We start from the raw sequence: 15415 nt of genomic DNA, 5'->3' as shown, positions 1-15415 counted from the left end.
GGCAGCGCCTCCCGGCATCCCGGGCCGCTCCGCCCATCCCGGCCCGGCCCGGCCCGGCCCGTCCCATCCCGGCCGGCGGAGGAGGAGCCGGCGCGGCGGCTCCGGCCGGGCTGAGGCGCCGCCAGGCCCGCGGTGAGCGATGTCCCTGGCGGAGCGGCGGCGGCGGCGGCAGGAGGAGGAAGAGGAGCGGGAAGGGGAAGCAGAGGATGGGGCCGGTGCCGGGGAGGAGGTGGTGCAGATCCGGCTGGGGGACAAGTGCTACCCGGTGTGCAAGAGGAAGCTGATCGAGCAGAGCGACTATTTCCGAGCGCTCTACCGCTCGGGCATGCGGGAGGCAGGGCAGGGCCAGGAGGAGCAGCTGCTGCGCGGGGGGCTGAGCGCCCTGGGGCTAGAGCTGGTGCTGGACTTCATCAACACGTCCTGCCTGGCCAGGCTGGAGCAGGAGGAGGGCGGTGAGGAGGAGCCGCCGCTGCTGGAGGAACTGGTGGAGGCCGCGTCCTACCTGCAGGTCACGCCCCTGCTGCGGCTGCTGCTGTCGCAGGTGCGGCTGGGCAACTGCTTCGAGCTGCACCGCCTGGCGCAGGTGTACGGCCTGCAGGACCTGCACGACGCCTGCCTGGACTTCATGGCCGCCCACTACCACCAGGTGCTGCGCAGGCCCGACGCCCGCCCGCACCTCCTGCTGCCCCCGGCGCTGCAGCAGCAGCTGCGGGAGCGGCGCATGAGGGGCACGGCCACCCTCCTGCTGCTCGGGGACTTCATGGGCGCCTGTCCGCCGGGGCTGCCCGCCGGCTGTCACCCCGCGGGGGACGCGCCCTGGGCCATGCTCAGGTACGACGAGGAGGCGCAGCGGTGGCTGCCGCTGGCCAACAACCTGCCCGCCGACCTGGTGAGCGTCCGCGGCTACGGCTCGGCCACGCTGGACAATTACCTGTTCATCGTCGGCGGCTACCGCATCACCAGCCAGGAGATCTCGGCCGCGCACTGCTACAACCCGTGCCTGAACGAGTGGAGCCAGCTGGCCTCGATGAACCAGAAGAGGTAACCTCTGCTCCCTGGGGTACACGTGTGTCCCTGTCTGGTGTTGAGATAGATCCTGTTCAGTCCCATGGCACTGGCTCTACCTTAGGGACGGGATGCAGACCTGTCTGTGCTCTGAACCGCCAAACAAACCCAATGAGGAAACTCCTTTCCCGCTTTCTTTTTGGTGTTTTGTAACTCCAGTTAAGTACGTGACAAGTTTTCCTGCTCTTAGCGGGGATGTACAGGCTATACCAGAGCTGGAGATGGCCGAAACAATTCAGTTGCAGCAGCTGTCCAGTGGTCTGTACTTTCATAAAAATCTCAATGCTTTGTAGGCCTGCACTTCAGTGAAATACCAGAAAAACGTCAGGAAGATAGTGAGAAATTTCTCACTTGATGGGAATGTTTGGATCTGGGAATCATTTATCGTATTGACAGGTTTTTTTTTTTTTTACTCTTATCATTTTGAATGGTTTATTACACATTGATGTTTTAGTTTGCATTCAGAAACACCTGTATAATAAAGAGTAATAGAGACCCAGCCTTGAGGAGGGCCCAAGAAGAGAGGCCTTCTCCCTGGCCAAGGCTGTGGCTCCTCTACCTTAACCACATGTTGGAGTTATAAAAACTAAGGCTTTAATTTCACTGAAACAAACTGGCTTTGTTTCCAACATGAACTTCCTCTTTGTTTCCATTTCAGTAAAAGTATTTTAAATTTTATCTTTTCTCTCTGAAAAAGAAAAAAGTAAGGAGGTCAAAATTCACTGTAGAATGGAAATCCACTTCTCTGTCCTGTGAATTCAAAGAGCATGCACAGAAACCCAAGCCATTGGAATAAATACTTTGTATCTGGGTAGTTAAACTGCAGTCTCTATTCCTGGCTCTGTTTAGCTTTTGCCACCTAAACCCCCTCGAAACAGGGATTAAACCGAAAATTAAGTCTTTCCCATTTCGCCTGTATTCCCTCCCCCCCCCACTTCTTGTATTGTGAGAATTTTACTAAAATAATCAAATCCCTAATCAGTCATCACAACTGATCAGAAGCCATTTTTCTCAGTGTTTCTGACTGCTTGGAATGGCACTGAGAAAAGTTTCATGTGTAAAATGAATGTTTGACTTTTAAGCACTACAAACACCTTTTCATACAGACCTTTCTTAGAGGCTGAGCCTGTAGCAGCGTTCCCTGAGGTGCCTGGGGAACAGAGATGTTTTAGCTGGCTTCATTTGACAGCAGGACCTCTGCAAATGGGGTTGGGAGCACTTGGCTTCGCTAGAAAAGCAGGGTGGGGTCAGCCCACACAGTGTCTCCTATGGAAATTAACTTCATCACAGAAGTGCCACCTTGGTCAAATCACAGGGTTCTGTTTCTGTGGTGTCTATAGCAAGAGATGTGCTACTATGTATGTTGACTGTGCAATGTGGGTTTTTAAAAAATACCTTTTCAAGGCCGTTTTTGCACCTTACAGTTTGCATGTTCAAACTCTAGATCAGCCTTTTTTCCTCCACACTTACCCTTTGTTTTTGCTAGGATGTATAATCATTATACTTGAAATAAACACATGGATATTTTCTCCTGTTGCTGTTTTCAATGGCATTGCCACATCAACTTAATCTTCAAACCCATCACAGGTGACAGCAAGGTGTTCCTTAGACTAGAATTTCAACTGACCATATACTGCACAAAGACAGCAGGCAAATGGATATTTTTGGAATAATCTTTAGTCTTAAATTCCATGGTAGTTACTGCAGGCCAAAAAGTACCCAGAATTACACCTGCAAAGTAGCAGTGAGGATGTTGTTCCCTGAGTAAGTGGGGGAACTTTTTTTCATGGAAACTCAGCTGACCCTTCACAAAACACGTATCTGATTTTACCAGCTTCACAGAGTCTCAGCTCTGCAGTTCATTATTACTTTTTCTATCTGACATAACATGTCAGCTCCCTGATGAGCGTCTAGATGCTTTGTGGCAGAGCGGATGGCCTGTGCCCTAGGAGCCAGGAGCAGCACCATTTTTAACATGAGGGGTTTGCATGCTGCATGACCAGTGCTGATGCCTGACTGCCACGCATCTGTGCTGCAATTAGAGCTGCAGTTCACTTGGCATTGTATTTTTAGTTTGTTATGCTGTAGTAAAATAACCAGGGTGGTTGCCCAGCCTTCTACTTAGGAATTACAGCCATGTGAGTGTCTGGCACATGAATTTATGTCAGCTGATACAATTACATCCCATGGATGAAATTCGACATACCTTCAGGGAGAGCTCTAGTTTCCATTGAAGCTGGTTTGACTTCAGACAGCAGAGGATCTGGATTTGTCGTGCATGAGTGACTGCATGTGTTGGCCTCAAAGGAAGGCTGAGGAGTTATGGATATGATTTTGCTGTTCTACTCTTCATATAAGTGCTTTCTGCCCTAAACAAACCTTTCAAGTTCTGTGGTATTTTTATCATGAATTATTTCCATTGCTTAGATGAAACACTCCTAACTTACCTTTCAAGTTCTGTGGTATTTTTATCATGAATTATTTTCATTGCTTAGATGAAACACTCCTAAGTAGAAGATGAAAGCCACCTGAATGTTTAGCAGCCATTCTGGTTTGGGTCTTCACTGTTGGCTTTCTTTTTAGGTGTACATGTTTTATAACTTTAGTTTCAAACTTTTTCACAATAGGCAAGTCCTGTATAATGTTCTTATGATACCCCCCAGGAGCTTCAGAGAGTGTTACACCCAATTTATGCATACCCAAGGGAGCTAAAATAATGTGCTCAGGCTCACTGAGGAAGCCTGTGACTGGCTGAGCATGGAATTTTTCATCGTCTGAGTGCTAAATCCAGTGCTGATCACAAATAGTCCACAAGAGATCAGGTTTTCTAGACCTTTCCATTCTAGACATGTTTCTGTACTTGGAATTTTCAAGAGAGAGAATGACCTGAATTTTTTAATAGAAGTAGCTCCATGTTAGTGTTGCCCAAGATCACTCATGGTCTTTGGAGTCAGGAAGGTAACAAAGTGAATAGGGGACTGTTGCAGTAATGTCCTTGAATACCTTTCCAAACATTTTCTTTTTTTTTTTTTGAGTGAACACTGTCTGGTGAAATTTTCTATTTAAAAATAATATACTCATAGGATTTCTACTGCATGTGCCAGTTATAGCTGTATATTCCACTTCTGTTTTCCTTTAGAACCTTCCTACTCATGGCAGGTAAATCTTCCAGGCCTGGAAGACCTATGTAAGCGCAGGCTCAAATTATGCACATGGAACATGATTTTTGTGAGCAATCTGTACCTGAACCACTGCCACTCTGAGGACTCTTACAGGAGTATAGGAGATGATGCTTCTGGGGAATGATGCTTGTTCAGGAGACCTTCTCCTTCCTCATTTTTTACTGTTTTGTTTTTGTTTTTTTTTAAATTCACTCAAAATTCTTCTGTGCTGGAAGAAAATAGACTTCAAAAATTTTTTAAGTTAGAACCATATATACCTTACTTACCACAAATGTATCACACACTATTAAAGTTAAATGTTTGATGCAGTGTACTCTGCAAATTCACATAAGAAATACAAAAAAAGGGGAAAAAAGGAACTCATTGAAAATATGTAAAATGCTTTGGAATTGCTCCATAACTGTGCTTTCATGATTCCTTGTCTCTGTTGTAAGTGCTTTAACTCTAGAATAAAGAAGTCATCTGATTTGTGAGAAATTTTAAGGTTAAATTCATCATTTGGCAGGAAGAAACAATGCTGGTTACTCCAAGGCTCATGTTCTGCAGTAGGACCTAGGCTATAAATACATATTTAACTTGCTCTTGAAATCCTCCAGCAGTGTAGATCACAACCTACACTTTGCAGTAGGACCTTGCAAATAAATACATATTTAACTTGCTCTTGAAATCCTCCAGCAGTGTAGATTCCTAGGAGGAATCTTCCTCCTAGGTCTCTTGTGCCCACGTTTAGCCACCCCCCTGATCAGAAAGTCCTCCCCAGTATCTCGGCTAACTCTTTTTAGTGTGCACTAAGTGAGATTGTCAGTGAACAAAAACCGTGTGTGTCATTCATAGCCACTGCCACCATGGGCTCCTGCGGATATACCTAGCACAATGCAGAGCCACAGGGGGTTTTGGGAAGCTGTGGAATGTTGTCTTGCATGCAGAAGGCCTCTCTGCTCCAGCTCCTTTGCAGTGGTGTGTTATATTTTCCTTCCTTTGTGTGCGCAGCGCTTTGCACTTTGTTTAGTGAAGAACGAATTTTAAGCAATGGTAAAAGCCCTCAGGTCCCACTCACTGCTGTGCTGGGCTCCTCTTCTGAGTCAGTGGAGGCAGCAAAAGACAGCTTATACCTCAGCTTGTCCCAGCAAGAAGGGACCCTCTAGGCCTGGTTTTTGGAAAGCACATCTTGATCCCTCAGGTTTAGACAAGTGGCAGGTGCGAGTGGAGCTCTGTCATGGTGGAATGTGACTGATGTGGCCCTGCTGTTTCCAGGCTGTAGTCCATGGAACAGTTGTTGGTTGTGGAGAGCTGGCTGCCTGCTCAGTGTTTGCTTTCCTTGTTTCCAGCTGCTCCAACACATTCAAAGAGACTAAAAACGCACTAAATATTTCCTAATGTGTACTCTCCATAAAGACACCTGCTGTTACTGGCATGGAAAGGTGAATGGCAGAAGTTTTACATAGCATATTGAGCCATTGTCCAAACTTTCATATGAAGTGTGCTGATGGGTACTTGCAGCTACTTTTGAGTAAAATGAACCTTATTGTTAATGAATTCCATAAGTCTGAGATACCTCCACTGAATGTCATCCATTTTAACAAGTGTTTGGAAGTGGTTAAATGACTGACAAAAATGTTTGTGGCCTCCTTGTAGAATATTTAAAGCTGAAAGTTGTGCTGTTTGTGTTTCAGTAGATAACTTTCCCAGTGATTTTGCCCCTTTGTTAATTTGTGGACATTTTTTCTCTGTCCTAACTTTTGCAACAGGTATATTGATTTCAAAATCATAAAGTTTTGCAAATAGTAGTATCCTCATTTCATACCTGCTTTTGATTGCCATGTTATTCAGGATTCTCTGAAATGGAAATGGAAAGCATAATTGCTATTGAGGGAATATGAACAGACTGACCTAATCGTAGATGCCAGGGGAAAAAAAAAAAAAGAATAAAAAGTAATTAGTTCCTTCAAAGGAGCATTTTAGTTTCCGAAGCTGTATCAGGCTGACAAGAACAAAGTGATTCCATCTGGAAACAAATCCTTTTTCCAAATAAATTTAATACAAGAAGTTGCAAGGCAGTCTGCAGCTAGGCAGGGTTCATTTTATTCAGACAGAACTCTGCAAAAGTACTTAGCAGTAAGTTTTGAATGTTGGATTCCTGCAGGATGGTACTCCCTTTGCTGCCCAGCAGGCCAGTGCAGGTCTAAAACATCACTTCAGTTTTACAGACATAACACAGTTCCCTGTTTGGCTTTGTGCTGAGCTGGTGCAATCCAGGAGCTGCCACACATCCAGTTAATTGGGATAGGAATGGTAAAATCTCAATTGGCTCAGCAGAAGAGAAGGAACAGCTTTTCCAGGCAATGAGACTGTTCCTGGGGAGAGGAAAAGCTCATCCTTTTTTAGAACAGCTTCCCTAGCTGGAAGGAAGAGCAGCATACAAGAGTTCTGCCTTCACATCCTCCAGGTTCTTCCTCCAGATCTGCACCTCTGATACCCATGGACCATTTGTTTCTCTCTGTGTTACCTTCAGGGTGTGAGATAGGAGACTTCTCGTGCTTCAGAATTAGGAAGTTGCCGTCTGCCATGTGTGGATTTTGAGAGCATAGTGGAACAGACTAAGAAATAAATGACCTGTTTGGAGGGCATTGCTCATGGGGTGCAGTGTCATTTTTATTCAGCTATGGTTAGAACATAATTTACAGATAGATCTTTCTTCAGAGGATGTATTTAATAGTTTAATGCTGAATAGGCTACAGAGGATTCTGTTGTCTTTCTTTTGCTGAACAGGATTCAATGTGTTCCACTTTAAATTGCTTTATTAGAAGGGTTATTAATGAGATTCCATAATACAGCCTAAAACAAGTATGCATTCATAGGCATCCATCAATCCTTGTTTGAACTTTCTGCAGTTTTAACTGAAATTTTATCTTTCTCTGTGTGTCCATGTAATGTACTTTTCTCTACCAATGGCACATTGTTAAAAGCCAGATAAAGAATAACCTGTCTGCTGAGCACATTGGTTAACTGAACATCTAGAGCTGAACTGGCACAGATTGAAATAGAAAATAAAATATTCCTCAGTCTCAGCAGCATCATCAATTCCATTCAAAGTCTCAGTGTCCTGAGTAATTGCAGTGTAGTTACAGCATTTTGGCCTGGCACAGAAGAGTTCAGATGCTGCAGACACCTCAAGTGGTGGTGTAAGCTGTGAGTGGTGATGAGTGTGTCAGAGCCTGGCTAGGAAGAGCTTTCCTCTCTATTTCTGCACATGGATGCACCTCATTTCACTGCTGCAATCTGTCCTTTCAGGTCCAACTTCAAGCTCCTGGCTGTCAGTGGAAAGCTCTATGCCATCGGTGGCCAGTCCCTTTCCAATGTGGAGTGCTACAACCCAGAGAATGACTGGTGGAATTTTGTGGCGTCCATGCCAAACCCTCTTGCAGAATTCTCAGCTTGTGAATGCAAGGGCAAGATCTACGTTATTGGAGGATACACTGCACGAGGTAACAAGTTTGCTCTTACTTCTTGTTGCTTTTTCCCTGGTTGTTTCCCAGGCTCAGATAATTTTCTCCTGTTCTTCAGGAAAGCTTTTGAACTCATGTGGAAGGCTGTGTAATGCTGATTAAAACACAAAGAAATAAATTGCTGGTAGAAAATTGTTGATGAAATAAACAAAACAAAACAATAGCTCTATCAGAAAAGAATCAGTTTGTTGGATTTTTTTCAGAGCCTGTGTGGACCTGGGGCTCTGTTACTTGCAGAGAACAAGCTGATGGGTACTTCAGCACCCAGCTTAGCCACTATCCCTTTTCTTAGATTTTGATTACCTCTCAGTAGAGAGAGGTCTCAACATTTATACTTTGTTTGCTTTTTAAATACCTGGTTTAGACTGTCAGGAGGAAAAAAATCATAGAAAATATCTGCCTGCCTTAGTATTTCTCATGTATTAACAGATGTCATGGTCTTTTCACTACAGTATTTCAGTGTTTCAAGTTATACCTTAATAATGGAATAGAACAATCAAAAGCTGAAGCAAGAACCAACACTTTCAGCTTACTTAATTTCTACACCAAATTTTCTGTAGACACTATACAGAGGGGAGGATTTGAAGTTTCATTCTCTTCTGACAATTACTTTTCTTTTATGCAGTGGGCAAAAAAGTTAAGTTAAAAAAAGCTCACATTTGTTCATTCCTTAAGTACATAGTGCCATTTTTTGGGAGAAAGACATTTTCTCAGAGCTCTGGAAGTCAATTTTTTAAACATGTCAAGTGTTCAATATTTACCAGGATTTTGTAAGTTTGAATTTGGTCTTTGCCCACTTCAGTTGACCACAGCAGTTTGGCTTTCTTTCCAAGCAGAGAATGAAATTAGAAGACAGATCAGCTTTTACAGACAGTACTGCAAGCAAAACTAAACTGATGTTAGAACAAGCTTCTAGTATCTGAGCAGATTTGAGCTCTGAATCATTTTAAAGTTCATAAAAGACACACTGCCACCCCTTAAGGTCCTTCTGGTAATGAAAATCCTCAAACACATTTTGTCCAGACCATTCTGACCCAGAGCCTGGTGGCTTCTGTGAGGAAAACGTGCCCATGTCTTTATGGAGAGCTGTGCTGTGTGTGCTGCAGTCCCAGTCCTCTGGTCACCCCCACTACAGGGTCTGCTGGGGCCACTGTGCTCCCTCATGTCCAGCACTGGGACTCTCGGATGTCTGGCATGAAACACTTGTGCTGAGAAGTCAGATCCAAAGGGAAACATCCTGTGGGACAAGACAACAAGGAGAAGGGGTTGAAACTGGTTAATGGGAAGTCTTGTCTCTAGAAACCACGGTTAGGGGTTTGGCATTTTTATCTAGAGAGAGAGGAAGAAGAGGTGAGGTGAAAGACCTCTGATTTGGTTAAGAGTGCTACACAATTGTGGGAGGACCAGCTTTTCTCCTACACCCTCTGCACTCTGCAAGTTCCTTTTCTGATACTCGTGCTGTGCTTCCATCAGGCTGCCTGGTCCTGGTGTCATGAAGAGGAAGGTCAGCAGGTTGCTGATGCAGATGCCATTCCTTTAAAACTCCTGAACAAGCCGTGTGCGGTCAGGATTGCTACCCTGTGTCAGCTCCTGTCTCAGTACTTGCTGCCTGTAGGTTCAGCTGAAGGAGAGTTGTGAGTTACCTCTGGCTTCCTCCACACTCCAGGGGATTGCTGCTGCCCTCCAAACCTCTGTCATTTCCCTATTTTTTTCCTCAAAGCCTTTTTCAATGGAAATCAAGCAGTAAAACAATAAGGTTTGAGCAGTGCATAACTAGCACATTTAGGCTTCTGCATAAATCCAGGATCATTGAGGACAACAAACACCTGTGTTTGCTATAAATAATTTCCTGAACAAGGGTCTAGAATCAGTTTTTCTGTAACATTTTGGTAGCAGACTTAGACACCAGAATTACAGTTACACTGTTGATTTTCCTTCTCAAGTATGCCAATGTCAGAAAGTGTTAAGACCTGAAGTGTTAAGACTAAGGTTTATACTCTGGTTTGCTACCTTTACTACATAAAACACATGCAGCAATTAATGTTCTTTGTATTATGTTATTTTTAGTAATTTTTGGTATTTCTGTATATACCTCAGTTTTGGTAGATTTTGTGGGCTGTTTTTTTTTTTTAAATTTGTGTAGAGCTTTCTCCTGAGACTGCACTTTCCAAAAGATGTCAGGATCTGGAATTTCCCACTGTAAATTATAATGAATAAAGTCTTTCTCTTGAACTTGCAGCTCTCACTTCTGAACCTAGATCCTAATAGAAATTCCATGTCACACATTGTAGTGTTCACATTTTGTATTGTGGGTTTTGTTTTGGTTTTTTTTTTTGTTGTTTCAGTGGATATAAAAGACCCAGGCTGTGGACTGAGCATGTGAGTGCCATGTTGCAATGGACTTCTATTTCATACCCCTCCTCTCAAATAGTTTACTGCTACAGATAGTCATAGAAACTTAATTGGGACTTCTCCTCCCCTTAATGAGTCAGAGAATGATAGGTTGTTTGTAGACAAAGGTCATCTATATGTAGAGCTGTAGTTTCACAGAGCACTGCCATGAAAATAATCAGGGTGCAAATGCTGGATGGAGCAGCACCTCCCTGATCATGCCACTGATGCACTTCATTCACGACAATCCAGTTATATTTCTGGCTATTTATACCTGTGCCCTCACAGAACTTGTCTGTATGTCCCTGTCTGCTCTTTCCCCTGGGAGCTCATCTGGAAGTCATCATGCAGGACAGACTGGTACTGGGGAGGAGATTTAATAAAAGACCTGTCTAGAGTCTGCAAACCTGTTCCTGCTTGTCACTTGAGGTTGGATTTGAGCTCAGGTCTCCAGAGACTGGAACTGAATTTATTGAGTCGCGTGGATTCTGTGATAATTTAGTGACCTAGATTTATGGTGAGACAGGTTCTTCTCTCACCATAAATCAGGGTGGCATTGTAACAGTTTTGTGGAATAACACTATTGCAAACAAATGCACATGCTGAGTTGTGAATTATGGAGATGATTTCAGCTTCTTTCTGAGCCTCTGCCTGATGGCAGAGCACAGATTTCGTGGTTCTTAGATGATTTTGACAATGTGTGTTTCTCTCTTTATAAGGTGCCCTTGGGTCATCCAGACCACTTGCTGAAATGTAACCAGGTTTACAAATTTTATTCCATAAAACTTTGATTGGACCGAAATGTGAAGTATCAGAGTTAAGCTTGGATAATAAATCATCACTTGGCAGCCGTTAATGAAGTGTACTCTCTTCATGATAGTTTGATTCATCTGTGACCACTTCTGGAGATGAGAATATTGCTCCATTTCCCTCTTTGTAAAAAAATATTTACGTATCAATCAGAGACAAAATTAAAAGCATAAGCTGAAAGGTAGGGATTAGATTCTGCTAAAATCTGCGGGCCCAGACTATTTACATCATGTAATGTGCCAGAAGTAGCATCATTTATTTCCCTGTGCCAAGGAACAGAACGTTCAAAGTTTCTTGTCCAGGGCGAAGAGCTGCAGTTGTCAGTGATCACCAGTACTCCCCTGGCTTGCCCTGCAAGTGTGTGAGCAATCTGCAGGAAAGGCTGGGACGCTTTGTAGGAAATAAAAACGCTCCCCCACCAGTGCCTTGTGACAGAATTATTGATTTGCGAATGTCTCCTCTCTGTTTCAGGCAGGAACATGAGCATCCTGCAGTACTGTCCCACTTCTGATTCCTGGACCAACTTGGAGCTGTGCGACGTGCACGTCCGCAAGCAGCAGATGCTGTCTGTGGAGGAGACCATCTACCTGGTGGGGGGCTGCATCCTCGACCCCGGACCAAGCCAGAGATCCAGCCCCAGTGAGGACGTGCTGACAGTGCAGTCCTACAACATTGCCACCAAAGAGTGGCTCTACCTCAACGAGAACTCATCCAAATCCGGCCTTAACTTGACTTGCACTCTCCACAACGATGGAGTCTATATCTTGAGTAGGAATATCACTCTGTCTTCCAGCTTGGAGCAGCGTCTCTTCCTGAAGTACAACATATTCACGGACACTTGGGAGACCCTGGGACGCTTCCCAGCCTTTGGACAAAACATTCTGATCTGTTCTATGTATTTGCCTGATGGGCGAGAAGTGTAACGGCACCAGGGTTTTCTTTTCAGTTCATTAATGGTTCTTTGATGAAATATTGCTCCCTCTGAATAATTCCATTTTCAGAATGTCATGTGGTTGCATAATGCAGGCATAAAATACTGATTCTTTTCTCTAAAAAGGTTTCAGAATTCAGTATGAAGAGAAATGCTTCCAGAAACAGTTTTAAGATGTGGATTTGAAAATTTTACTAGTTTGGATTAAAATTTCACCAGGTATTGTTTGCAGTTTAAACATAAAATGATTGTGTTGGCAACTGATACAGGAGTTCCAAAGGCAAAACTGATCAGTCTGGTTTTATTCTTCGTCTTAGTAGGCAGTGTAGAACAAAACATACACATTTTAAAAGTGAAAACAATTCAATAAAGTAAATAATTAGTATAATCAAAATCACAACAGGATTTATTTCTTTCAAAATACAGTTTTTACTCAAGCTATGTTCTGTCAAATGCACACTGTTTCAAATTGTTTATACTGTCCCATTTTTATCTCTTCCATGGCAGCAAGTGAGATTTTCAAAGATGCTAGCAACTGGGGTCCCATCAAGAACTTTTTCTGAATTATTTGTAGTGCCATGCTTTGCCAGGGACTGGTAGGAATTACCTAGAGGCTACAGTTGCTGATTGGAAAGTAGCTTTAATGGAAGTTGGCAGCATTTCTTGCTACTATTAAGATAGAGCTAAAAAGGCTCTTTATTCAAATGTGGAGTTTCCTAATTGTCATAAAGGTTTGAGTCTTAGTCACCTTGTTGTGTTCTGTGGTACTTAAAACTGAGTTTTAAAGATGAAATTGCAGTTGGCAGCAAGCTGTGTCCCTGAGCACGTGCAGAGGCGATCCTGCTCCAGGCACATCCTGATTGTAACGCTCCTGAGGGACATGCATGGAAGGCTTGGCTCTCGTAAATGACTCCCTGAACACGTCCCCCAGAGAGGGGACCTGTGAGTGTTGGCTCTTTCTTGTGTCACCAGGGAAGGTTGTCTCAGGTTTGCCACCCAGTGTTGTACTTTTGTAAAGGGCACTGTAAGGTGGTCACTGTGAACACTCCTTTGTGAGGATGGATCTGCAGTGGATACTGCGAGAGCTTCTCCCAGTTCCTGCCTCTTACCTGGCAGAATTGCAGCCACATTGGCCCCTTTTCTCCTTGTAGTTCACAAGTGCAAAAGGTCTTCTTGAAAGCCTGCCCAGCTCTTGAGAGTGTGTCCTCACAACAAGGAGAGGAAAAGCTCTGGGTCACCATGAGAAGAGCCAGGTTAGACATGTGCTAAACACATTGCAGGGATGCTGGTTCTGCAACAGCTGTTAATCCTCATAAGATGAAATTTAAAGCACCTGAACACATTCCTAATGTGTGGAGATGTCTTTTTTGTTTCTTCATTAGAATTCAGGAATCTGAATCTACTTTTGAAGACAGGGATCTGTTGTATAGAGGATGAGGCAGCAATGGTTCCCTCAGGGTCCTTGTAACTCCTTGCTTTCCCACAGTTTTGAATGAAATCTGTTCTTGCTAAAGTGCCTTGCCAGTCACTGCTCACACATTAATCTTGGTGCTTCCAGTCACCTGTAGCAACCCAAACAGAAAATCCTAGGAAGCTTCTCCAGAATGAGGGCATTTGTGTTTGAACACTTTCAGGATGAAAGCAAGCACAACACAAGGTATTTTGGATGTCTGAGATTTACCTTTTTGGGTGGAACTTTTGCAGCCTGGTGGAGAATGTCATGCCTCAGCCCAAACTGGTGCCTGCCACTCAGTTCTGTCTGACTTCAATTAGCTAAGTCCATGTTGATTTATTTCCTTTGAAGACATTGTGCAACTGCTGTGTTTTGACAGCAGCATCACCACACAATTGCTCTTCTGCAATGAAGCAATTAAGTGACTTTTATAAGATGCTTCTTCTAGAAGTGTTTTAGAATAAATATCAGCAGGGTGCCATTACCTTGTGATAAATTATCTCAGTCACATTATGCTACTTGCTTTCCTAAATTTCTGTTCAGTTCCAGATTCAGTACTCTACAGTCAACTGTGACCAATATTGGTGGAGAGAACCACATCCAAGTCACATCCAAATTCTCTTTTCTAACAAATTAACCAAGAAACCCTGTCACTCCTGGGTTTGCAGTAGGGTGTATCAAATCAAATCCTTTCAAACCCATTCATTTCTTAGTGCAGTCATAATTCCAAAACTATGACATCATCTTCATGTGATTACTCTTTTTCAGAAGAGGCCTTTCCACACTGGGTTTATCTTGGTTTCCACTTCCAGCAACCAAGTGACCACCTTGAAAACCTGCTCAAATGCAGAAGACAAAGATGTGTGTGACTGTAAATACAGTCAGACCCTTTTGTCAGTCCATGGTGCAAATGCCTCCTACACTGACATCTAACAGTACTGCAGTCACAAATCAAAACTGGTGTTTAATTTACTCGTAGCATTAATTAGTGTAATAATCTAAATGTGCTCTATTACTACAGGCCAAAATAAAAATAAATACTTTTTTTCAACGGAATCCTTTACAGAAAAGTATGCAGTGTGTGTGGCCCCATACCTCAGTAAAGAAACCAAACACTGTAATGGCTGTCTCTCGTGCCCTGTTTATTTTCTTTCTATCAGTTTTATACTTCATGTTCACTTTCTATATTTTGGGGCAAGGAAAATGTCTGAGAGCCACTAACAGAATAATTAAACACTTCTTTTTAGCCAATGGAAATGTTCAGTGATCCAGTGTGCTCTCCTTTCTCTGCTGGTGGGAGGAAAGGCCCTTGATCTTGGAAGAAGCCAAAGAGTCCTTGCAGTTTGACCAGCTGGAAATTCCTCTGTTGTTCTCATGTTGCTCCAAACTTACCATGTGGACTTGGAGAGATCCTTCCAGCTCCTGGCATCTGCATCTCCAAAAGTGACACGTGAGTAGGAACGTTCATCTTGTGGGAACGCAAGGATTTTCTGGTGTGTAGTGTTTGAAAGAGTTCCTGAGCATGTGAAGTACAGTTGTCCTCAGTGCTGGAACTGCTTCCTTGGCTATTCAGACTGCTCCAGCAAGTGCTAATTACCTCAGCAAGTGCTAATTATTTCAACCTCTGCTAATTACCTGTAATTTGAACTAATGGCTATTTCCAGCCTGTTTCTGTCCTTCCTTCTTTTTTTCTATTTGGTCACCCGACAGTCTGTAGTTCATCTAAGTTTCTTGGTCTTGGTGTTCCCAAGTCTGTATCCAAACTCCAGACTGCTGCTTTCCTGCTGTGGCTGGGTTATCCAGTGCTTTATATCTCCACTATTTATCTTCTCTGCCTCATGGACTGGTTCCCTGTGATACTGACCAGCAAAAGCTGACTATGGCAGAGGATGATCCTGAGCTGAAAGAAAGAACAACAGCCCCCAAAGTCCTGAGGGAGGAGTAAATGGAAAACTCTGGGAATCCAGTCCCTTCTCGTAAAATGCAGAAGCATTTGAGAAGGTTGCTCACATCAAGGCGAAGAGGGAGCATAAAAGTTTCTTCCTTTCTGGGAATGGTTTGTGGTTTTCAATGTGAA

At 43.6% G+C, this 15415-nt stretch overlaps 1 protein-coding gene across 1 annotated transcript; it reads left to right on the top strand.

Moving 5' to 3' along the window:
• The first annotated feature begins 100 nt into the window (after positions 1-100).
• KLHL42 (kelch like family member 42) lies at positions 101-14418 on the top strand. Its single transcript, XM_041398606.1, has 3 exons — positions 101-1041; positions 7539-7732; positions 11426-14418. Exons 1-3 carry the CDS (start codon positions 140-142, stop codon positions 11875-11877), a joined length of 1548 nt encoding a protein of 515 aa, XP_041254540.1. The 5' UTR covers positions 101-139; the 3' UTR covers positions 11878-14418.
• The last annotated feature ends 997 nt before the right edge of the window (positions 14419-15415 follow it).

Source organism: Onychostruthus taczanowskii, unplaced genomic scaffold (genome assembly GCF_017590055.1).
Source record: "Onychostruthus taczanowskii isolate IOZ18803 unplaced genomic scaffold, ASM1759005v1 scaffold15, whole genome shotgun sequence".
Classification (NCBI taxonomy): Eukaryota; Metazoa; Chordata; class Aves; order Passeriformes; family Passeridae; genus Onychostruthus; species Onychostruthus taczanowskii.
This window is presented reverse-complemented; position numbering and strand designations above follow the sequence as displayed.

What these genes read in the sequence shown, in the direction of transcription:
- KLHL42 (XM_041398606.1), top strand. Translation starts at nt 140, where the DNA reads ATGTCCCTGGCGGAGCGGCGGCGGCGGCGGCAGGAGGAGGAAGAGGAG. An exon ending in GCCTCGATGAACCAGAAGAG is followed by an intron (nt 1,042 to 7,538) that starts GTAACCTCTGCT and finishes CTGTCCTTTCAG; the next exon opens with GTCCAACTTCAAGCTCCTGG. An exon ending in TGGAGGATACACTGCACGAG is followed by an intron (nt 7,733 to 11,425) that starts GTAACAAGTTTG and finishes TCTCTGTTTCAG; the next exon opens with GCAGGAACATGAGCATCCTG.